This window comes from Eumetopias jubatus, unplaced genomic scaffold, assembly GCF_037043125.1.
Source record: "Eumetopias jubatus isolate StellerSeaLion01/CBP00866 unplaced genomic scaffold, mEumJub1_p1.0 scaffold_1, whole genome shotgun sequence".
Lineage (NCBI taxonomy): Eukaryota > Metazoa > Chordata > Mammalia > Carnivora > Otariidae > Eumetopias > Eumetopias jubatus.
In genome coordinates, this window is record NW_028274807.1 from 196,726,512 (window position 1) to 196,751,293 (window position 24,782).

At 47.9% G+C, this 24,782-nt stretch overlaps 1 protein-coding gene across 3 annotated transcripts in view; it reads left to right on the forward strand.

Annotated features, from left to right (window-relative positions):
* The window catches only part of RFT1 (RFT1 glycolipid translocator homolog), a 40,541-nt gene extending 15,961 nt beyond the window's left edge, over positions 1 to 24,580 (forward strand). For 2 of the 3 annotated variants that reach the window (XM_028124498.2, XM_088028093.1), the window contains 7 exons: positions 2,438 to 2,516; positions 6,291 to 6,341; positions 7,784 to 7,914; positions 9,035 to 9,179; positions 13,121 to 13,226; positions 18,384 to 18,633; positions 18,962 to 19,377. In XM_028124498.2, coding sequence (XP_027980299.1) covers positions 2,438 to 2,516; positions 6,291 to 6,341; positions 7,784 to 7,914; positions 9,035 to 9,179; positions 13,121 to 13,226; positions 18,384 to 18,633; positions 18,962 to 19,129 — 930 coding nt within the window. In that variant the 3' untranslated portion in view covers positions 19,130 to 19,377. Of the gene's footprint in view, positions 1 to 2,437; positions 2,517 to 6,290; positions 6,342 to 7,783; positions 7,915 to 9,034; positions 9,180 to 13,120; positions 13,227 to 18,383; positions 18,634 to 18,961; positions 19,378 to 24,357 lie in introns of those variants that run through there. The other variant, XM_088028096.1, reaches the window with a different exon arrangement.
* The last annotated feature ends 202 nt before the right edge of the window (positions 24,581 to 24,782 follow it).

The following is a 24,782-nucleotide window of genomic DNA, read 5'->3' on the forward strand; positions in this document are numbered from 1 at the left end:
GGCTGCGGACCCCCACCCCCCACCCCATGACTCTTGTCAGTGTGGGAGGCACATGGCTACTGGACCATCCTGGGGCAGGAGAATTTGGGAAGGGGAAGACTGACTCACTCTATCATGAGTCCCTGAGTTCTGACTGCAAACCTTCCCCTGAGATACTGCCCATCACCTTTTGCCATCCATGCCTCAGTTTCTCCACCAGTACAGTGAGGCAGTGGAATGGCTTGTTGGTCAGAGGATCCCAGAGAAATGCACAGCCATGAAGACCAGCTAAGCAGTATCAACTTAGCTCTTGTGAAATAGGCCTCCTTTGACCTCCCAAGTGACAAATCCATTCTAAAGAAAATGGTGAAAGCCCAAAGAATATGCTGCTCCTTTTCTACCACTTAGCAAACACCTCTGAGAAGAAACCCAATCTCTGATCAGACTTCCTGCCTCTATGTCCTGAGTGAGCATTTTGGAGATAAGCAGTGTGACCATTCCTTCTAAACCGTGGGTCTACTTAAATTGAAGGCATTGGGAGAATGGGATGCTCCTGCATGAGGTCTCAGGTCAGATACGGTGTGAAGATTACATGCTGGTAAACAACCTTTTTTTAGAGAGCTCTGTCATGTTCCCAAGCCCATTTACAACCCCTGGCAAGGAGGCTCCACGAAGACCCTCTGGCCAGCTGTAACTGTTCATTTCCTTGGAAGAGAGCACAAGACTGCTGCCCAGGCCCCCCCAGGGGACCACCTGGTGTGGGGGCACAGAGTGTGACAGAGAAGGTGCTGCTGCCCAAGCCTCCCCTGGAGCTAAGGGCGGGATCAGTGCTGGGGATGATGTGGTTCACAGTGCCCCCTAGGGGTGGTAAATGCTCTGGCACTCTTTGTTCTGGGGAAAGGAGATGACTAATTTTCTTGTACAGCCAGAGGGGAGATTTGCTTCTGGACTAGAGCTCGCGGTGGCATCTGCTGCAGGTCCAGTGAGGCTCTGAGGGCAGCATGGTTTGGGAGGATTCAGGCCTGACTTCACAGTGTCTGGAAGAAAGGCTCTGAAACCAAGGGGTGAAGAGATTTGAACACTGAATATGACCTTGTTTTCAAGGGATACTCTAGACTTACTCCGTCCTAAATGGTAGCCACCAGCCATGTGTGGCTATAGAGCATTTAGACTTGAGATGGGCTGTACGTGCACCCCAAGCACTGGATTTTAAAGACTTCGTATGAAAAAAATAATATGAAATGCCTCTAATATTTATTTACATGTTGAAATGATCGTGTTTTAGGTTAAATAAATATATTAAAATAATTTTCCCTTTTTTTTTTTTTTTTTTTTTACTGTTCGCTGTGGCTGCTAAAAAGTTTTAAATTCTATGTGTAGCCTGCATTATATTCCCACTGGACAGCAGTACTCTACACAAATGGGCTTTGGTCTGAGATCAGGGGCCCGTGTGACTGGGACAGGTTCTACATCTGCCCTTCGGCCAACTTCCATAGCTGCGACTGATCTTTTGGAGAGGTAGAGTGGGCTTGGCCTTTGTGATTCACCCCTTTCCTCCCAAAGAGCCCCCTGAAATCCTACCTTTAAAGTCATCATTTTGAGTTAATAAGAATTTTTCAAAATGCAGGTGCCCCGAGATTAAGCACCTAACACCTGGACTAACCATTCCGGGACCCCAGGGTGCCCCCGTGAGAGAGGAGGGGCCTCTAGAGAGGACTGCGGGGGGCACGAAGACGGGCCTTGTCCGGCTAGCTGCCTCACTCCTCCATTTTGTGCTCAGCATCCGGCTTTGAGACCGCCTGCCTCTCACACGTTGACCTTTGCCCTTCCTGAATGTTTGCTTTCTCCTTACCCTCCTGTCCTTGGGAAATGGGACAGTTTTGGAAGAGCCATATCAAAAGTTCTGGGTTTGTTTTTTCCTTTCCTCTGTCCTACCAGTTCTGAGCGGTTTGACTGACCGTCCTAGGAAGCCTGGCTTCCTTTTGAAATGCACAAACAAAGCTCATATACTGAGTGTAAAGGGACCCTGGGTGGCTAAACGCATTAAGATGTGGGGTGTATGGAGCAGAATTTGTTCTGCAGCTGGCATGCTTCAGACATTTTTTAAGGCAAGAAATGACTCTGAGTTGTGTGTGTTAGATATGGTCAGCTTACCATCTGGGTGGGCAGTGAGGGGACAGTGCAGTTCCTTAGGGGTCTCAGAGAATGACTCTCGGGCAGTCTCCTTACCCCGACGCTCTTTCCACCTAGAGACTTTGTCTTCGTGTTTAGCAATGGAAAACCTTTGCCAGGATTCGTTGGATGCCTTCTGTGTGCTTAGCATTAAATGAAAAATGAGTGGGGACTCTCCAAGTTGGGATTTAGGGACCAAGATGAGTTTGCCTCTTGTGGAGGCTTCTTGTACTCATATACTCGCAGTGCCTAGGAGCTTTTGTTTTTGTTTTGTTTTCTCTTCTAGGCTTTCGTAAATTGGAAAGAGGCTAAATTGACTTGGAGTTTTTTCAAACAGTCTTTCTTGAAGCAGATTTTGACAGAAGGTAAGTAAAAGGTCACTCTGAGCAGGTAGAACACCATAGTGTAAGTGAGGGGATTCCACAGAACTGCGGATGACCTATACCCAGACTTCCTGCTTTCTAGAGCCCCTGTGGGCAGAGGAACCTTAGAAATGGAAGCTATTAAAATAGGGAGAGAGAAACCAACATTGATTTAGTTTGATAGTGAGGGGTAGTGCTGTTGCATAACTCCTAGGGGTCCTATAGTAATGAGGGACAACTTACCTTGAAGCCAAGTCTAATTCCCAAGCCCCATGTTTTTATCATTTAAAGAAATGTATTATGAAGTTTTATATCGATTTAAGAAAATTTGGAAAATATAGAAAATGATCCATAATCTCATTATCCTATTCTAACTTTTTGTACACTTCTTTTTTTGAACATAACTTTTAAGGACTGGGTTTTCATCATTTTATTTTGTTAAGTAATAAGATTCACCTGTGTGATACTTTGGCCAGACTTCCAATTTCTTTTTTTTTTTAGATTTTATTTATTTATTTATTTGAGAGAATGAGAGCGAGAGAGAGCATGAGAGGGGGGAGGGTCCGAGGGAGAAGCAGACTCCCCGCTGAGCAGGGAGCCCGATGCGGGACTCGATCCCGGGACTCCAGGATCATGACCTGAGCCGAAGGCAGTCGCCCAACCAGCTGAGCCACCCGGGCGCCCTGAGACTTCCAATTTCTTAAGGCTTTCCAGTTTAACAGTGACAGAGCTCTCTATACAGAGGGCTGGCATGGAGCTGAAAGTACATCTAGTTTTTCTGTGTATGTGTATTGGTTTATTTATGCCCAGCTTTAATTTGAAGAATGAGATTTGAGGTAGCTAGAAGTGGGTAAAGGTAGTGGTTTCTCTCTAAATTTCATATGTATATACATTCCTATATCTATTACTGAACATATTTTTAAATCTTTAAAAAAAAATTTTTATTTTTTAAGAGAGCGAGGGGGAACGTGGGTGTGCATGAGCTGCAGGGCGGGGGCAGAGGGAGGGAAAGAGAGAATCTTAAGCAGGCTCCACCCCAGCACAGAGCCAGATGTAGTGCTCAATCTCATGTCCCTGAGACCATGAGCTGAGCTGAAATCAAGCGTCAGTCATTTAACTGATTGAGCCATCCAGGCACCCCTCAAACATTGCCTTTTATTTTTTTATTTTTATTTTTTAAAGATTTTATTTCTTTATTTGCCAGAGAGAGAGAGAGAGCACGAGCAGGGGGAGCAGCAGGCAGAGGAAGAGGGAGAAGCAGGCTCCCCGCTGAGCAGGGAGCCTGATGTGGGGCTCCATCCCAGGACCCTGGGATCATGACCTGAGCCAAAGGCAGACACTTCACTGACTGAGCCACCCAGGTGTCCCAAACATTGCCTTTTAATTATAAAAATAGTATAATCTCATTACAAAAATTTTGGAAAATAGAAAAAAGTTTCCTATGATTCTAGCATTCTAATACAACCATCATTATTACCTTATTATTTCCCTTTTCCCCTCTCTGTCTTTATTTTTCGTTAATTATGCTTTCAAAGGGGAGTAACTTCCCTAAGCATCACTTGCCCCGTCTGTGAGTTAAGGGATAGGACCAGGAGGGGTCTGAGGGCTCTTGAGCCTTGAGCCTTGAGAGTGCTTAATTCTAGCCTGAGCCTGTAACATTGCCATTACAAAAGTGGAACTTGTTCACAGGACCCCTGGGGGAAGTAAGGGTCACAAGCCTTTGGAGAGCTGAGTGAAGGTGCCTTAATGATATGTTTCTTGGGAGCAGGATGTGCAGTTTACCACTGTCTCCCCAATACCCTGTTGGAACTGGCAAATGATCAGTGTTCAACAAGTATCTTTCGATAAAGAAAGGTATCTGTAGTAAAATTGTATATTGTGATAGTTCACATTGTTAGAATAGGAAAACCAGTAGAGGGAACTTGGAAAGGGCATTTGCACTTTCTTTTCCTCCCAAAGTTTTAAGAACAGTTTAAATGAGTTGAGGAATGGATCCAGTCCAAGCAATGGCCCTAAATTGGTTGTCTGGACCACAGTGGCTAGACTGCAGCAGGTGTAAGTGGGCCAGGCCTCAATGTGCTGACGGTTGCTCGCTCTCTCCGTGGCTGGACCACCCTGGCCTGACTGGCAGAGGGCTGTTAAGAACCTCTTGGGGCTTCCATCTCCATCGTTGTGAAATAAGGAAGTGACTGGACAGGAACCCCCACCCCCAAATTCTTTTTATCTAAAAACTACAACTCTAAAAAAAGTTGAAATCATTCATTGTAATAGCAAAAATATAGATGCTGTTACCTTCTGCCCCCACATTTCCTGAACACTGTGTGCCAGGTGCTGAGAATGCACAGATGAATGAGTTACAGGCCACAGCCTGAAGCAGCTCATTCTCTTACCCAGGATGCAGACTTTTGTGTGGTTAGCTCTGAATCAGGGCTGTGAGGTCTGTACTTGGAAACATTAGCGTCTCTCAAGTGCCCTTGCATTTCCTGGAGCTCTGCACCAGAGAAATGAGGGAGATGTGGTTCCTGCCCCCAGGGAGCTTACAGAGTGTGGGAAGAGAGGCCGATTGTACCAGAGCACAGGGAGGTCCCTAAGGAGAAGCCAGTCTAGGTAGCTAGCATGCTAAGACCCGAGGCTGGGAGCAGGAGGGGCCCAGCCTGAAGCAGAGCAGCTGGAGGGGCTAAAACCTGATCCGGTAAAGCAGAGGATGACAATGTAATGCTGGGAGGTGGGGATGAGGTTGGTGAAGAAAGGCCAAAAAGATAGCCTGGGGTCAACTTATAAAAGGCCTCAAATGCAGAATTAAGGAGCCTGGACTTTTTGCAAACAGCAAAGAGCAATTTAAAGGTGTGGAAGCAGGGGTTGCCTTAAGATCTGTATTGCTGAAGCCAGAACTGTTAGCAGTGAGGATGGATCAGAGCAGTGCAGAGATGCAGATAGGAGTGAGTGCCGTCCTGTGGGCCACGCCTGGCCTGGGAGGGCCTGCAGAGGCCCCTGCCACAGACACAGTCTGGGAGAGTGCAGGGAGGCCAGGACCGAATATTGCTTTCCTTTTTGAGCAGGTTGCTAGGAGGTGAGATTTTGCCCTTTAGAGCTGTGGTCACTCCAGAGCTCCATCTCCATGGTGGGTTGTGTTTTCCACTGACAGATAAGAAAATGTATGGAAGGTGGCGGTGGGGCTCTGGGTTGGTGTCTTCACCTTGAAGGCATTAGCCTGTCTTATATTTGAATCATGAGCTTGGGCTCCAGAGCCTTTCCAGCCTCCATGGAGCTTTCTCCACCCAGGGAGACAACTTGATGAGTCTGTGCACATGACCATGGACCTCTCATTTCACAGAACTTACATTTCAAATTTGAGACAATCATTTTCATTATTAATCATTTTCATCAGCTCGTGTACAGCTTGGGGAGGAAAGGACATGGTCATTTGATTTCACTCACCACATCAGTTGTTTAAGCTTCTTAAAGATTGTGAAGTGCCCAAATGCACTCTGAACCCCCCCCCACCTTTTTAAGTTATTAGACTGGTTTTATTGATTTTGTTTTGTTTTTAATTTAACTGGTTTGGAGATTTGCTGTCAATAAATCCCCCAGCACTTTCCCAATTGTTACTGTTTTGAGATAAATCAACATTAGGACAAGGAAGGTATCTTTAATTGATTATATAATTTTTTTCCTTTGAGAGTATTTGCCGGTTGGAGAATTGATAGACGATAAGAAAAAAGGAAACGAGAATAATGTGCCCTTGAAATGCTAATTATTTTGCTTCTCTATTTGTAGGCGAGCGCTACGTAATGACGTTTTTGAATGTGTTAAATTTTGGCGATCAGGGTAAGTTGAGAATTCTGTAGTGAATACCATTAGTAGATACTTTCTAATATTTTTCTCAGCAGTTTGATACATTTAATGAAAAATAAGCCTGATGATTCTAAAAGATGAAGACTGTAATAAAATGATTCCTGAAGATTGAAAATTGCAAGCCTCTGCAAATATCTACAGTGTTCTGACTACCCCCTCTCGTGTGACTCAGGTGGCACGTTCTCTTTTGAGTTCCCCTGGTTTCTGCAGAGCTTTGGTGTCCATTGCAGGGTTGGGGTGCTAAGAGAAAAGGGAGCTTCGTCATCACAATCCCAGATCCGCCCTGTGTTTGTGCAGCTAGATAGGTCTCAATAATTTCTTCTTATTTATTTATTTAAGATTTTTTTAAATTTATTTATTTGAGAGCACAAGCGCTGGCTGGGCAGAGGGAAAGGGAGAGAGAGAGAATCCTCAAGCAGACTCACATCTGAGCACAGGGCTTGATCCCAGGACCCTCAGATCATGACCTGAGCTGAAGTCAGACGCTTAACCAACTGAGCCACCTGGGCGCCCCTCTTCATATTTATTTTTAACTGTAATCCTGCAGTAGAGGGAAAAAAAATTTTCAAAAATCAACTTGGTATTAATGGTTTCTTTTTTTAAGATTTAGTTATTTATTTGAGAGAGAGAGTGAGGGGAGGGGCAGAGGGAGAGAATCCTCAAGCTAACTACCTGCTGAGCATGGAGCCCAATGTAGGGCTTGATCCCAGGACCCTGAGATCATGACCTGAGCTGAAACTAAGAGTTGGACACTCAACTGACTGAGCCACCCAGGTGCCCAGCGTTAATGATTTTTTTTTTTTAAACTAATAAGCTTTTTTTTTTTTTAGCACAGTTTTAGGTCCATAGCAAAATTGAGTGAAAAGTACAGAGAGTTCTCATACATCTGCCTGACCCCACACATTCACAACCTCCCCAATTATCAGTATTCTGCACCAGAGTTGTACACTTGTTACAACTGGTGAACCTACACTGACTCATCATTATCACCCAAAGTCTGTAGTTTACATTAGGTTTCACTCTTGGTGTTGTACATTCTATGAGTTTTGACAAATATATAACGTATAATGACACATATCCACCAATATAGTATCATGCAAAATAGCTTCACTGGCCTAAAAAGACTTTTTAGAGAATTAATGATTTTTATAAAAAGGTGCTGGTGATGGCAATGTTCTGTATTTGACTGTGTCAATGTCAGTATCCTAGCTGTGATACCGTGCGATACTCTCACAAGATGTTACTGTTCAGGAACCTGGGTAATGGATCTGTTATTTTTTAGAACTACATGTGAGTCTATAATTATCTCAAACAGTTTAATTAAAAAATGAAATCAGAAAAAAATGTTAATGGTGCTGTGCAAATTCAAATAGAAAAACCGGAAGGATTGTTGTTTCTTCCCTTTTGTCTTCTAGGTGTATATGATATAGTGAATAATCTTGGCTCTCTTGTGGCCAGGTTAATTTTCCAGCCAATAGAGGAGAGCTTTTATATATTCTTTGCTAAGGTGCTGGAGAGAGGAAAGGATGCCACCCTTCAGAAGCAGGTAGTCTTGGTTCTAATGTCACTATCTCTCAAGTGAATTCTCCAATTGCAGGATAAACAGACTAAAATGTAGAGCAGTCGGTTTCCCTCTGTTTGAAATTTCCTTCTAGGTCTCATTCTTCCATCACCTTCTGAATGATGGCAGGACTCTGAGCTCACTTCTTTCGCAGCCTCCTCCCTTTGCCCTGGTTAGCCTTTCCCTTCTTACCCTTACTCCTTCTCTGTGACCTCATTCTTGGCCCAGAACTCTCTGCAGCCATCCCCAGTGTGGCACAGACTCCCTTCCCATGGTCTGGGCTTAGCTGGAAGATTGAGATTGCCTCCTCCATCCTCACATTCTCGAGAACCAAAGGTGAGCCGAAGGACATAGGGGCTGGAGCAAGGCTCGTGTACAGCTTGGGGAGGAAAGGACATGGTCATTTGATATCACTCACCACACCAGTTGTTTAAGCTTCTTAAAGATTGTGAAGTGCCCAGATGCACTCTGACCGTGAGAATCTACCTACTCTGATTGGCAAATGCAGAAGAGATTTTAATCCAGGCGTATTTGGTTGCAGAAACTTCCCTTTTTCTAAAACCATTGAAAATGTGTGACTTATCGGAGAATTAAAAGGAAGCTAAGTTGGCCTCTTACATGTCTTAGAAGACACTTTGCAAAATATAATTTATGCACAACATCTCAAAATGAACTAATCTGGTTCTCAGTTGATTTAGGAATATTTTCCTAAGCATACTTTGACAGGAACGTCAGGATTTGGAGATGTTTGTCAGGAGAGGAACTCTGACAAAGCTAGCCAGCTAGCAACGTAAAAACTTGCTGTCCATTTTAAGAATAAATATTGGAGAGAAAGTGAATGTTTCCTAAGCAGCCTTTGAAATAACATATCCTAAATGAGCTAAAAACCACACCTCCCCTGCAGTACCTAAGGAGGCACAGATTGACTTTTCCCCTTCATTTCCTTCATGCTAATTGACATGAAAACAAACACAGGCTGCAGAAAAGTGGGGATGCCTCTCAGCAGTTGAAAGAGTGATCTGTAAGATAGCAGAGAAGGCCAGATGTGAAGTTTTTCTTTAGCTCATGATTCATCCAACTTCCTTCCCTCTGCCCCCCGCCCCAGGAGGACGTTGCCATGGCCGCTGCGGTTTTGGAGTCGCTGCTCAGGCTGGCCCTGCTGACCGGCCTGACCATCACCATTTTTGGCTTTGCCTATTCTCAGCTGGCTTTGGATATCTATGGAGGGGCCATGCTTAGCTCTGGATCAGGTAAGCACAAGAGTTTTGCCAGATTTGTTCTAATTTCCAAACAGAAATAGAAGTCTTGTGAAATTCAAGAACTTGTGTGCACACAGGTTGGTATCTGTCAGTGTAGGGAGCACTGTCCATGGCTGGGGCTTCGAGACCGTTGCCCTCACACGAGGTCAGAAACAGCTCAGTGCCATCTGGGGGCTTTGGCCCCAGGGCAGTCAGTCCCCTAGTCTCACTTAGAGAAGTCATTATTCATCCTTGGCTCTCCTCCCAGGCCTAAAATGTGTTTTGCTGGGCACTTCCCTGTGCACCCTCTGGGGTGAGGGAAGAAGGCAAAGAGCTGGCTCTAATGAGTCTCCGCTTGATACTGAGCACATCTGAAGGTAGTAAATGCCACATAAATCTCACAGCCTGATGCATGAGCCTCTGAAGGATAACTCAGAGCCATTTGCAGAGAACAAAATTGATCTCAGCAAGCAAAATGGTATATTTAATCCAGTGACTCTTGGTTTTTGAAGGACAAAAGTATCGAGTATATCTAACTTAGAAACACCTGGTGTCCATGCCACTGAGCATCTCACAGCACTTGCTAGGCTCTGGGGACTTGACCAGTTTCAAAATGTGCTGGGCCATAGGCTGGCAGTCCATTTGCAGTCTGTTTCATGTTGGGTTTGACAAAGATTTTTCAGTTCCTCGGGTCACTAGACAAGAACTCTGAAGACTTCTTTCTGCTGCTCCATCTCAACGTAAAGGGCTTTGTCAAATGCCATTTTACAAGTTCACTGGCATGTTTTGGTCTCCACTATAATGGGCCCAAACTTTGGATGTTAGGGGAGGAGGGGTCAAGTTTCTACCCAAGAGCAAAGGTCATTCGGTTTGGAGAAACCCCTGCTGTGAAACCGTGATGTGGTCGCAGCTGCCTGGGGCTGGTACTGTGAGGCCTGTGTTTCCATCAGGCAGGCCGGGAGGCTCATTAGGAAGCCGTTAGTAAGTCATGTGCAGAGACTGGGCACGCAACCATTTCGCAGCAGCACAGCCTCTCTAGAAAGGTGATTGGGGGAACAGCCTTTATTGTCACGCAGTCACAGGACATGGCCATGAGGAGAAGGCTGTCCTGTCAGCACAGTGTTCACCTGGTGGAGTACTTAGTCATAGAAGGTCTAGAACTATGTCGGCCTTTGGCTCGAGTGAGAGGCTGGTGCCAGTTTTCAGCGTTGGTAGTAAGAGTTATCAGTTAAAAGGGTCAGTGGTAGTTGATTTCTAAGGTAGTAAATTGTTTCTAATGGCTTATGTTAGAGCCATTAATAATTTTAGACTCAACATGACGACGAGCACTGAGTAATGTATAAAATTGTTGAATCACCGTATTATATACCTGAAACTAATATAACCCTGTAAGAAGAATAAATAACTTTAGGCTCAAAAAGATATTCTCTTGGTATCATCTTCTGAAAGAGGAGAGTCTTAAGAATGGTCTGGTTTCTCAGTCTCTGGTAAGAATGTGCTGTCTGGTGAGCCAGGACCGTTGTCATCTCTGTCTGGCCCAAGGCTCCATCAGTGTCACTGTCCCAACAGGGTCTTCTGGCATTTGTCTCCTCATTGTAGCTGCGTTACACTTTGACCAAACTTCGAGCTCTCTGTAAAGCCCGTAGTGGCTCCTGGCAGGTAGTGGCTCCTGGTAGTCCATCCCCCCGGGGCCTCTGCTGCTTTCCTTCCCTCACCTCCACACCACCCTGCATCTCCTTGCCCTGCTCCTGACTCTTTGGACTAGTGCTGTGGATCCGAATACCTTTCCTGTGCTGGAATAGATGAACACTGCTGCTCTCCCCTCCCTGCTAGTCTTCTTCATTTGCTTAAACACTCCAAAAAACTTGGGGCACCTGGATGGCTCAATCGATTACGCCTCTGACTCTTGATTTTGGCTCAAGTCATGATCTCAGGGGTGGTGGGATTGAGCCCTGCATGGGGCTCTGCACTCAGCACAGAGTCTGCTTGAGGTTCTCTCTCTCCCTCTCCCTCTGTCCTTCCCCTGACTTGTGTGTTCTCTTTTTACCTAAATAAATAAATAAAATCTAAAAACAAAAACAACAACACTCCACAAAACTTGACTGTCTCCAGCCTGAATTTAATCAGAAAAGAATGGCAACTTTCTGTGGCTCAACCGAACCACCTGAGTTTTGAAAATGGAACTTGTAACACTGCTGCCTCAGTTGTCCCAGTTGCATATCGGTCTTTGTCCTCACCTGGAAAGTAGACTTACCTGTGACCTGAACTGGCCTCTGACCCCCCCATCCCCTGTGCTGCCATCTCCATGTGTGGGACTTGGATGAAGCATCGGTGGGGGCCAACATCCTGGTTAAGATCTACAACATTTCCATTACCCCAGAAGGTGCTTTCAGGACTCTTTCCAGTCAACTGCCCCCACTCCACCTCAGAGGCAACCACGGTTCTGATTTCTATCACCATAGATTAGTATTGCTTTTATAATTTTTTAAAAAGATTTTATTTATCCATTTACTTGAGAGCAAGAGAGAGAGAGAGAGAGAGCACGAGCAGGGGAGGGGCAGAGGGAGAAGCTGACTATGCTCAGCGCAGAGCCCATCGTGGGGCTCGATCTCATGACCCCAGGAACGCTTAAGTGACTGAGGCACCCAGGCACCCCAGATTAGTATTGCTTTTAAAAGGGACTTCATATCAATGAAATCATACAGCATGGACACTTCGGTGTTTGGCTTCTTTCTCTCAATATACAGTTTTTGGGATTCATCCATGTTTTTACATGGATCAGTACTTTTTTTCTCTTGGATTGCTTCTCTGAGAAATTTCTTTATATGGATGCCCACAGTTTGTTTATCCTTTCTCTTATTGATGGGCAGTTTGGACTATTATGAGTAGAACTGCTATGGGCATTTTTGTACAAATGCTTATGTGAACATGTACATTCATTTCTGTTGGATGTATATTTAGAAGTGGGATTGCTGGGTCATAGGTTGTTTTATTAGAAGTTGCTTGGCTACCTCTTGGTAATGGCCCTCCTAAAAGAGGAGATCAATTCCATTTTTAAGGCTCCCAGTCTTTTGTTAGCAGATTTTCCCAAAGTTTGTTAGTTAGCTATAGGACTGCATCACTATGTTTTAGAAGAAAACATCATGGTTATTCTGATTCTCTCTGCAGATTTGTGGGTGTGTTCTGTCTCTAGTTTTTTGCTGCTCCCAAGTTCTGGGCTTCTCTCCCTGGTCTTGTCTTCAGGACCTCTTCAGCCGAGTTCTCTTACCATGCAAGGCCACTAGTGCCCTTGAGTGCTCAAACCAGCAGATCCTCTTTCGGCTGATTTATTTTTTTTACTTTTTTTTTTAAAGATTTTATTTACTTATTCATGAGAGACAGAGGGGGAGAGAGAGAGAAGCAGAGGGAGAAGCAGGCTCCCAAGGAGCAGGGAGCCCGACGCGGGACTCGATCCCAGGACCCCGGGATGCTGATTTAAAAAGCAAGAAGATTTGCTTTCTGGCCAGATAAGCTTTTAGTTGTTAAGCGAGACATTTGTAGGTTTATTCCTTTTTTTTTTTTTAAAGATTTTATTTATTTATTTAAGAGAGAGAGAGAGAGCACATAAGCGGGGGTGGGAGAGAGACAAACAGACTCCATGCTGAGCGGGGAGCCCAAAGCAGGGCTCAATCCCAAGACCCCAACATCATGACTTGAGCCAAAACCAAGAGTCGGACACTAAGCTAACTGAGCCACCCAGGTGCCCCTGTAGGTTTATTCCTAATTGCCTTTTCTTTTTTAGCTGTTTATTTTAATCAGTGCCATGGAGTACTGGAAGTCCTTCCAGATAATTAAGACCATAGATCAAGTGTGTGTCTGCCTGTTGATGACACCAGCCAGACTCCTGACCCGGTTCTGGTACATGCAGGCCTCCTGTTTGGGCTCTAGAGTCTCGGTCGGTTGTTTCTTTATAGGTCCTGTTTTGCTGCGTTCCTACTGTCTCTACGTCCTCCTGCTTGCCATCAACGGAGTGACCGAGTGTTTCACATTTGCTGCCATGAGCAAAGAGGAGGTCGACAGGTAGGTAACCATAAAGACCTGCCTTTAATCCCAGCCTTTGGCCAAACTGAAGTACCTTGCCAATCTTCTTTCTTTTCGTCCTGAACATGCATTCCCAGAAAGCCTTTTAGACGTAGCGCTCTGCCACTAGTATGGCACCGTCCCTGGTGCTCCGGTGCTTGTCCTCCCCACAACCTGGGGGCAGCAACCACCCTTTGCCTCCCTTTAGAGGAGGAAGAAACCTGGGCCCTGAAGGGCCTTGTTAGTCTAGGTTTACAGAGACGGGCCCAAGACAAGCTCCCCTCCTCCACCTCCTTGCCCAGCGCCCCAGTGGGTTACTGTGGAACTTCTTCAAGATGCAGAGTCCCACCCCCGAGACTCTGATTCAGAGGCCCCAGAGAAGCTCAGGGGTCTGTGTCACCTCTCCTCAGAGAAAGGCCCAAGTGCACATACACGTTTTGCCACCATTTTTTCCCATCCGTTGACCCCAGATCAGGACCTCTGCCCTGATACCTCAAACAGTGGTTCCTAACGCTGGTTATCAGTCACAATCCCCCGTGGAGCTTGTTAGATGTGCAGATTCCTGTCTACCCTTCCTCCACCACTCTCTCCTAGCACACCGGCAGCCCCCAAGCATATGTGTGTTTTTTAAAAGCTCCTCAGTGATTCTGACACGAACTAGTTTAGAGCTTCCAACCCACACCCAGGGCATGTCCCAAATGCCAGAAGTAACATGGCAGTAGGCTAAGGCACCACTACCAGATGAGGTTGAGAAGGATAAAATCGATAGGGGGAAAGGAGAGGGAGAGAAGGCAAAGACAGTAGGGGGGTGGCTGTAGGTAATGGGGCAAGTGGTCCTTGTTATTGCTTTGCCCCCTGACGCCTGGGTCCTTTGGGGGCTTTTGTGTTGTCTCTGAAAGGCCTTGAGTGCCCAGACCAACTGAACTATCATTTGAGGGGCTTGGGCCAAGGGGTCTGTCATCACACAGCCCCAGGAGATTTCTGATGATAGGGCCTTAGGAACCGCTGGTCCAGACCAGCTTATAAGTAAAACTACATGGAGCCCTGTGATGCTGTACATATTCAGGTGCGCGTGACCGAGCGAAGCGTTCACAAAGCAGGAAGTACCCTTGTTATGCGCAAACACACTGATGGTTTTTAATTCTGTTTTTTGTTTTTTTTTTTTTTAAGATTTTATTTAATTGACAGAGAGAGACACAGCGAGAGAGGGAACATAAGCAGGGGGAGTGGGAGAGGGAGAAGCAGGCTTCCCGCCGAGCAGGGAGCCCGATGCGGGGCTCGATCCCAGGACCCTGGGATCATGACCTGAGCCGAAGGCAGACACTTAATGACTGAGCCACCCAGGCGCCCCTTTAATTCTGTTATATTTCATTTTTCAAACTGCCATGCCATGACCCTCTCAGTTGATTTCCCTGCCTACTTTTAGCTCACAGCCCGTAATTTTCAAATATTGGTCCAGATAGGGTTTTTACTTCAGATAGTTAAATGTATAGGTGTAAAACTACTTGGAGGCCATCCTCCCCACCCCTTATTTTTTTCATGGATGCAAAGGTCGAATTTAAGTTTTATTTTGAGATACTGTGTTTTTATTTGAAAGGTGCTTCAAACATGAAATAATTTTTAGATATAATGTAAAACATACTAAAGGAGGCACTGAGCCATGGTGGAAAGAGCTCTGGACTAGGGATCTATCTCTTTGAAGGGAATTTTGTTGTAATCATTTCAGCATTAGTGTGGAGAGAGCATTAAACCTGCTTAAAAATGTTAAAATGGATCTTACAATCAAATCATGAAGGAACACAGTGACTAGTTGCTTTCTTTCCTTTTACATAGCATTGAACGAAAAGAAACAACTTTTTAAGTTAGTTGAAATGGGATTTTGGCGATATATAAACATCTGGAAAATTATTTTCATGGTATGAGTAGTCAACATAGAGAAAAGACAGAACCAGAGCGCCTTCTAATGCAGTTCTTATCTGCAGTAACGCACTTCCCCGAAGAGTTTAATGTGACTTTAAGCATGGTCTTCCTACATCTATTAACCATAGCAGCCCAGGTTCCGCCCTGGTCTGAGCACATGGCATCTGGGCTCATCACAGACACCAGCAGTTTTTCATCTCTGTGAATTTAACCAGACATAAAACTCTAGTAAGGATTTTTATGGTGGGATTGGGTAGCTTAGTTAAATGTCATGATTGATTTACATTGGACATTTCAGATTCTGAATTGAAAAAAAATACTGTATTGATAAAATCATGGGCTTTTACTTAACTTCAGGTGCTGCCACAGTCAACATCCTTGACCGTCCGTCTTTTGATAAGCCTGATTTTAAGCCCAGTATCTTCTTGGGGCCATGGAAAAACTAAGCATTTGTAAATAACTGACTGTTTATGTTAACCAAACCTTATAGAATAGTCATTATTGTCACTAATTTTGCATTGATTTTAAAAAAGTGGCTTTTTTTTTTTTTTAGTATAATAAGATACGCAAAATATACATGGCTTAGGATCTCTTTCTGAGTGGAAAGGAATTTAGGTCTCAAGAAGTTCTGAGCCTGCTATGTTTTCTGGAAATCATTTAACTGAGCTTAAGACCCCTGAAAAAAAAATACAAAAACTGGTTCAAGGAAACCAGCAATTAGATTTTGAAATCAAACTGTGGGTTAAGTCAGCAAAGTTAGAATTGGGGCAGTTCCTCTTTTGTGTTGCCCACACTCAAATTCACCCTGGGAAACAGAAAACTCGTCTACTAGAAGACAGGATGGAAACACAGTGTGGTGCTATGCTTGACATCAAAGTGGGCACCATTGATGGACTGGCAAGTTTATGGTGGAATGGTGAGGATTTGAGGGGTTTGAACAACAATGAGAAAAGTGACTGTAGACAACACATAAGATTAGATCAGAAACTATAAACTGGTATTGACACCGACTACATGATTTTTCTCAGTAGCCTGTGGGAATGGATAAGATGAGTTCACCCAAGATGACCTAAGACTTGGAATGAGCAATGGTGTACTTTTAAATAAAGCCAACCGTATTTTTTCCCCTAAGGTGGCTAGTGGGTTCATAATGATCATAGACACCACAGATAAAGCATTTAAAATTCTGATCAAAGCCAACTTTAATTTTTTATCCTCACATGTAGAAGGTTGTCTGATGGCCACCAGTTTCTCAACCCTAACGTTGGTTACTAGCTTACAAATCTCAAGGTAAATTCTTCTCCTTTACCTAATGTTCAGTTTCCATCAGTTTTAACATACACCATTATATATAAATACCATTACAGACTACTTTGTATGAAATTCAGTATTCTACAGATCCCATAGAGTTGTGGGATAGAACCAGGAACCTCCAATCTTTTATGCAAACTTCAGTGTACTGTGGAGACCAAGGCAATTTTGCTTAGCTTTATTTATTTATTTTCATTTGTAAGAGAACCCTCTTGCGACAGGTTTATTCAATTTAAAAAGTGGTATTTTAATTGCATCTTTAAATTTCTTTTTTTCCTGAAGTGGATTATGCTTTTAAGGCTCTAGATTTGTGAGTTCTGGAAAGTTCAAGAGCTGCAGAGCCCTATTCTAGTGAAAAACAATGGACCCCTGTCATTATCAGCTCTTCTCAAATGACCACACCAAAGAAGCCACACTGTTGAATTAGCATGAATTAGCTACTGATTTCATTTGTTATTGACATTTTACTTAGAGTTGGGTGAGGATGACTTTGAAAATTTGTGAACCTATAACCTCAACTCCAAGGATTTGACATAGTTTCTGCAGGGGAAAAAAGATCATACATCTCTACTTCTTTTTGGAAAAGAGGTCAGATAACTAACTGGTCTGTGATGGTCCCCACCCTCAGTGGCTTGTTATGAAGTTGGCTCTTCTGATCATTGGTCAGTAGTTAGTGAAAAGCACACCTCCCCGTTGGAGGATAGTGTGTGTGTGTGTGTGTGTGTGTGTGTGTGTGTGTGTGTGTGTGTGTGTGTGTGTGTTGGAGGATAGTGTGTGTGTGTGTGTGTGTGTGTGTGTGTGTGTGTGTGTTGGAGGATAGTGTGTGTGTGTGTGTGTGTGTGTGTGTGTGTGTGTGTGTGTGGTATTATTATTATCACCCCCTCTGATAAGGTTTATCTCCAAGGCACCTTGGGCTTGGTCAGCCCAAGGACCAGTACCTGGGCATTCAGCAGACACGTGGCTTTCTTACCACCCCTCGTTTGCAGAACCTGAGTGGTGGCCTCCCTGGCCCTCCTCCAGCAGACAGGGCTGGGGGACCTAACGGTTTGGTTCCCTCAACAACGATGAACTTAGAACGCCTACTGCTCACTAGGGAGAAACCAGATGCTGGAAAGTTTTGTTCGTGGCTGTACCACAAGCCTTTTGGTGAGGACTACAGCAGCTCTTTTGTCTTTGCTGAGGCTTAGTTTCCCTTGCTGAGAACTGAAGGTAACTAAGCTAAGTGGAAGGGCAGTGTGATCCATGCAGTGAGGAATCCACGTCTGGGGATGTGGAGAGCAGAGGGAAGGATGTGTGAGAGTCTGGGGGACACTGACGTGGTTCAGGGCTTGCTCCCTGTGTGCATGTCATTTTGAAGGCTGGTTCCTTTAAGTGAAATCCACTGGCCAAGGTTATGGGGCTTCTGCATTTCCGAAAGTTTAGGGACCAGAGTGAGGTCACTCCTCAGGCAAATGACTCAGCCTACCTGTGCCTGGTTTTCCTTGTCTGTAAAGCACACCCAGACCTCACAGGACAAGGGCCACGTGTGCTCACTCATCAGCGTATGCCTGTGGCCCCGACAGTGGCTGTCGCATAGTTTGCATTCACATGTAATTATTACCCTTGTCATATTGTTGTGCCTCACATTGAAGACTTGGGCTGAACAGGATTTTCATGTGTTTGGATCACAAAGTGTCACTTGAACTAACCAATTATGCTTAAAAACCATAATATTTTGAGTTCATTTCCTCACTCTTCTGTTCAGGGGAAGGGGGATAGTGACATTCCCATGTCATCCATACAGTGTTCATAGCGAAGAAAACCAGCCGGGCCGCAGCAACTCAGAGGTGTTTTCTGTGATTCCATGTTCACGGTCACTTGTTCGGGAGCAGGTTTGTTTGGGACAAGGTGCCCACTCCCCTGCTTTGCTTGTCCCCCGCTCCCCAGGTACAATTTCACAATGCTGGCCCTCTCGTCTTCATTCCTGGCGTTATCCTACGTCCTGACCCGATGGTGCGGCAGCGTGGGCTTCATCTTGGCCAACTGCTTTAACATGGGCATTCGCATCACGCAGAGCCTTTGCTTCATCCACCGCTACTACAAGAGGAGCCCGCACAGGCCCCTGGCGGGCCTGTACCTATCACCCGTCCTCCTCGGGGCTTTCGCCCTCAGTGGCGGGATCACTGGCGTTTCCGAGGTGAGACTCCCCGCAGCCCTCACACCACATGCTTTTGCAGGCTGGCCACTGTCCCTGGCTCTGGGCTTCCCTTTCTGCTCTTCCTGAACCAGCTGGGCAAGTATCTGCCTCCGCTTTCCCCTTCCCAAGGCTCGAGGACAGCGTGTGATGATAGGTGTGGCCAAACAGTGTCACCAGTGGGAACAGAGTTAGCCCCTCAGTACGCAGCTGTCACACCTTTTATCTGACTCGAAGCTGGCACAGCGTGGCCTCCACTCGCCCTGGCTTGCCCCCGAGGTAGGATGTACAGATGGAGGGGCCAGGGCAGTGACGGTGGTTTCTCTCACAGATGTTCCTCTGCTGTGAGCAGGGCTGGCCAGCCAGGCTGGCACATGTCACCGTGGGGACCTTCTGTTTGGGAATGACTCTTGGGACAGCGTTCCTCACGGAGACCAAGCTGATCCGTTTTGTGAGGACTCAGTTAGGTGTGTCCAGACTGGCTGACAAAACCTCGTGACCTCGGAGCCATTGACACCTGTGGCATGTGGACCAGCTGTGGGGCAGTTTCGTGGGCGGAACGCAATAGCTGTGCAGGAGAGCCCTGCTGAGGGGTCTGCAGCGGGGGAGGACCGACCCCGGCGGGCGAGATGTCGGAGAGCACCGCCGGACCAAACACCATCCGTTTGAAGCCTCAAACAGGAAGGAAGAGTCCCACTTTAAGGGAAGACCAAAAGCTCTTTTAAAATAGATACCTTATTTTTGTCACCATTTTGTCCTCATCAACATCTTTCTTTTTGGTTAATGTGTTCCTTTTGGGCATGATTGACCTAAGGAGCTCCGTAAGCCAACAAACTATATCTGGGAGGGAATAGTTAACAATAATCTGGCCCAGAAAGAGAGATGTAGCCATCTTACATGTCTCAGGAACATGTCACTTACTCTGTAAAAGCAGGAAGGAGACCTGATGTTGTGTACCGAATGAGACCAGAGGTGGCCCAGGAGTTGTGGCTTCTCCTGTGCAAACACTGTGGTTGGGGTTTTTAGAGAGGGAACATCTCTCAATGAGAAATCCAGGAAATGGAAATGCAGAGTCTTGCAGGTCACATTTCCCAGCGTTAGCTGGGGGGAGTCACGCCCCTCATCGTCATTGCTGCGTGCCCCGGACCACCTTCCCAGAGCCGATGCAGGCTGGCGCGAGACCCCTGGGCCAGCCACCTGAACAAGAAGTCTCTGAAGGAAGCAGCGATCCAGTGTGGGCTACCTTGGTCCCCAAAGGGAACGCTGCTCATATGGAGATTGCACAGATGGCAGCCCACGGTGAAGTGATGTACGTTTTCCCTTCAGAATAAAATGGGGTATGTGCTCTATGGCAAGCCCTTCCCACTGACCCATTGCTTCCAGCGCTGGTCAGTAACCCTAAATGCCAGCTTCAGGACCAGTGTGGCAAGCCTGGGAGTCTGGCTGCTCCAGGCCGAGGCCCACCTCCCTGCACCCAGCGGGCACCCTGCACCCAGCAGGCAACGTCACTGGGCATTGTTCTGAGGTGACAAAGCATTTTTCTTCTTTTGATAATATATTAATTCCTTTTGGGTGTGATTGACCTTCAGAGCTATACACGCAAACTATATCTTGGATGATAACAGTAATCATCTAGCCCTGATGTCCCAAGCTTTCTGTTTACACCCAGAGAGCAGGACACCTTGCATCAGATGGTTTGCCTAAAATGCACACATTAAAATCCACTGGCCGGGAGCCAGAGCCGAAGGGCCAAGGATCAAGACCCACCAGTGCACTGAGACTAGCACCCAGGCACTTGGGCCTTTTATCTATTCAAAGGGAGAATGCATCCCACTAATTGGAAAAGTAGCTAAATGTAAGATATCACTTATCAGTCAGAGACCCTCCAAAAGCATGGCCGTGGTTATGAGGCACGGTCAGGCTGTCTCAGAAGAACCGATTGTCCCATGGTGGGGAGCCGGGGGGAGGGGGGTGCAGCACACACTGAGGCAGCCCTCCCTCCCTCTCTCTCATGCACTTTTGTCTCTTGAGTGCACAGAAATGGGCCTTTAGCCCTCACAAGTTCCTTCTCTGCTGCCCTTGACCACCACTCCTTCCCGTAGAACCCTGTTACCCACCCCATGCCCACCTGACCCCAGACGCCAAGCACGGCCTTTAAATTACCTGCCTCGGAATTGCCTGGTTGCAAGTCAGAAATGTGGGTTCCCAGGACGCACTCCAGACTTTGGGACCATGTCTGTGGGCAGGGCTCTGGGATCAGCTTTTTTGGCAAACCAAGGTTGGCATACCCCGTCGCCCTCACCTGCGTCAGGGCCCGAGACCAGTGGCTCACAATGTCCATTCTCTGCTCCAGGAAGAGTCCCTGTTGCCCGAACCTTGCCAGGCCCCCAGCTCTCGGGAGTAGGCCCACCCCGGTTCCTGCTCTGCACTCTGGCGTGGAGGGCGGCTGGGCCTGACAGCCCTTGCCCCGTGTCTCCTCGTCCCGTGCCGTCCTGCTGGCGCCACTGCCAGCCCAGGGCCGCTCCTCTCGAAAGGTGGCCTGCTGGGCCGGCAGCCCGGGGCTCCTTCCCACCACCTGCTTCCCTGTCTGTAGGAAAAGTCCCTGCGAAGCGGCTGTTTACTTACCACTAGCGCCTGCCCCCTGGGCTGTTGGGGCGGAGGCAGCGGGCCCTTTGCACTTCACCAACCTCTGCCTCCACCCTCTGGCCGCCTCCTGGAAGTGCAGGTGGGCCTGACCACTGCCTCTGGGGCTTTCCCTTGCTGGCTCCCTAGGTGAGGGCTCAGATATCGGGCCAGTAGGGCAAGTGTGTTATTTTAGTGTGATTTGGGGAAGTCCAGGGTGTGCTCCCACCTCTATCAGGTACTGGACCGCGTATTTACTTTGGACGTCGGACTTGTGAGCCGAGCAGGTGCTGTTGTTCTGTTCTGCCCCTGCTTGCTGTGCCTGGGCGAAGGAGCTTTGAATGTATTTCATTTGCTAATTAACTTTCAAAGGTAGGGAGAAAAAGATGCTTTTTGGGAAGAATTTGAGGGGAAGGAAGACTTCTATTGATCTGAGTCATCTATCTGACCCCAATTACCACGGCATTATCAGTCCTGCTACTTAATGTCAATTCCTTTTTAATCAGAATCATCTGGGCCCATCACAGCAAAACTGGAAAACTGGGCTCCTAGTGTTGTTCGGCCTCCTTTAGGGGCCTAATGAAGAAGGCTTATAAATACTTCTTAATTAACAGAAGTTGCTGGGTGCCCCTGTCCCAAAGTGCAGTCGGTTCTTTGCCCAGCAACAACTCCATCATCCCTGGGCAGTGTGGCTTAGGTGGAAGGGGCTGGAGGTGAGATGTAGGGAGTTCTGTCTTTCCCCTCCTGACTAGGTCCTCACCAGAGTCAGTGCACCCAGAACTCTGCACCAGCCTCTGCAGGCTCCAGCACCTTCATGGAGACCCTCCCCACAGCTTGTCTCAGCTAGTGCTGTACACCGTGCCCCCCCCATCGAACGTAACAAATGTACACGTGCACAAAGTTGTGGTTGGCGATTTGGCATGCTGTTTTGTTGCTGGGTTAGGTTCCTCAGGAGTTGAGGGCCCCTGGATGCTGCACCCATGAGGTTCAATGAACTTGGGGCCCTAGGAGCTGGAGAAGGAGGGAGGGGTGCCTGTGAAGCTGCCTGACTGGGAGGCTGGAGGCCTGGCATGGGCACCAGGGCAGCTCCTGGCCTTCTCTGCTCTTTGCAACCTCACGCTGAGGTGATCTCGCCTCTCCTGGGGCCCAGACAGCGGAGGTGGGGGGGGGGGGGTCAGGCCGGTGGACAATGCAAGGAGTCCTCAGAACAGGGTGCTGCCTCAGGGCAGAGGCCTGGGCTTTGCCACTGATGAGACCTTCTCTTTCACCTCTTCTTTTGTCTCCAGCCCCCAATCCTCTCAGCTTTAACTTCTGTTCCCAACGCAAAGCCCCTGCAGGAGAAAGGGAGCTGGCCCACATTATCCGTAATGGGCAGAGGCTGTGGGTCAAAGTCATAAGTGAGCCAGCGGCTGGGCCGCCCTGGGGCAGCCAAGCCCCGGTTCAGTCAGCTCTCGCTGGGTAGGCGCCCGGCAGGGTGATACGTGCCATCCAGGTTTGCCCCTCAGCCTCAGGAGCTGCATGAGGGCCCACGACAGAACAGCTGACTTGTGAAGGGATCTTCTAAAGCACCGTTGGTTCCTCTCATTTCCTCCCTCCCTCCAATAGATGTGTCCCAAAGTTATGACCCTTTTGACCCCACTGTATCAGTGTTGCCCTGGCCTGACAAATGCATTTGGCCGAGGCCACCCGGTTCACAGTGCTTGGTGGGAAAGGAGCCGGGAAAACTGGGGGGGTCTCGGTCCTTGCCTCTCACCTGTACCATGTGGCACAAACTGGGGCCTCGAGGCAGGGCTCTGAGGCCATCAGAGCAGGCAGTGAGCAGGGACAGATTAAAACACGACTGAGTCAGTCACACTGGACACGACCGCTGAGCAGCGTGTTTCTGGTTCGTGTCTGAGAGACCCTGACACCCTTTCCAGGGATGTGTGGCTTCCCCAGGCCACGTGTGTCAGGGGAGAAGGCGGTCTGGGATGAAAGCTTGACTCACTGAGGGGAGCACCGGGTTTGTTCCCGGCTCACCTACCCCTCACTCACTTCTTTGCACCTGCTTCTGAAAATCACAAAAGGTGACACGAGAGAGAATGGCCTACAGGGGACCAGAGGGCCTCTCCCAGATGGCCTTTTCACTTCCACCCTGTGCCCAGGCGGATTATGGGACAACTCGGGTGACACAGGCGCCTCCATCCTTCCCGGAGGTGCGCAGACGACCCCCCCCCCAGCCCTGCACTGGTTAACTGCAGTCTCCCCAGTCTCGGAGCACGCTCTTGTCCAGCCCTCCTCAGGGCCTGGCATGGCTGTGCAGGGGGGACGATGAAAACACGGGAAAAGCAAACCTCTGTAGCCATGACAAAAATGGGAATGTTTTCCTCCACACATAATCTCAACCAGACTAGGGAATGTTGCGAAAATAGCTTTCTGTTTCCCCTAGGGCATTCACAGTTTTATGAACAAACCAGATGAGCAGAGTGCATTTTTACGTTCCTGAACTAGAGCCCAAGATTCCTTTCATCCTCGTGTAGCTCATGAGATCCCTGAGTGGCATCTCTCGGGTGACAAGAGGATGTCTTGCAGGTGTGCAGATGTCAGGCGATGGGGGGCAATAGAAGGGACAGAGCTCCTTGCCATTTTTTCTTTTGTATCCTTGAGTGAAATCATGTGGCGCTCCAGCTCCCCAGCGGGGTGATGGCATGATGCCCAGGCACTCTGGCGACTTGTCGTCGTCCCCTCTCAGCTCTCCTGCAGCAAACCTGCAAGCACGGGGCTGAGAGCCAGGCCCTGGGTGGCAGGCCCCCAGAGGTGTTCTGCCTGTCGTGTGTCTTCCCTCTGCACGGTCACTGAGGAAACCCATTGGCGTCCCCCTCTGCCTTCGGAAGCACGCGAGCAGGGTTGGGTGCTCTAAACGGCATGTGGCAATGCGCACGTGCTGTCGTTATACCGCAGCCTGGCTGCCCTTGCCTAACTCCCTGGGCGACCTTGAACAAGCCCCTCTCGCTCCACCATTTATGGAGCACTGACCACGTGCCAGGCACTGGGTGACCACATGCCTGAGCGGTGGTCAGAGGTTAGATCTCCGCACCAGTGGTATCTGTTGTCTGCATGTTACAGGTGAGGAAGCAGAGACACAGAGAAGTCGCTTCATTTGCCGTGGGCCACCCAGCAAGGAAGAAGGTGGCGGAACTGGGGGTCGGCCCATTACCTCGGCAGATCGGATGCTCCCTGATCCTAAGGCCCTGTGCGATCTGTGGTGGTAAAGCCTGAGCCTAAGCGGGGACAGGCACTGTCCTGCTCCTGCTCCTCCTCCTGCTGCTTCTGCTGCTCCTCCTGCTCCTCCTGCTCCTCCTGCTGCTCCTCCTCCTGCTGCTCCTCCTGCTCCTCCTGCTCCTCCTGCTGCTCCTCCTGCTCCTCCTGCTCCTCCTGCTGCTCCTCCTGCTCCTCCTGCTCCTCCTGCTGCTCCTCCTGCTCCTCCTGCTCCTCCTGCTGCTCCTCCTGCTCCTCCTGCTGCTCCTCCTCCTGCTGCTCCTCCTGCTCCT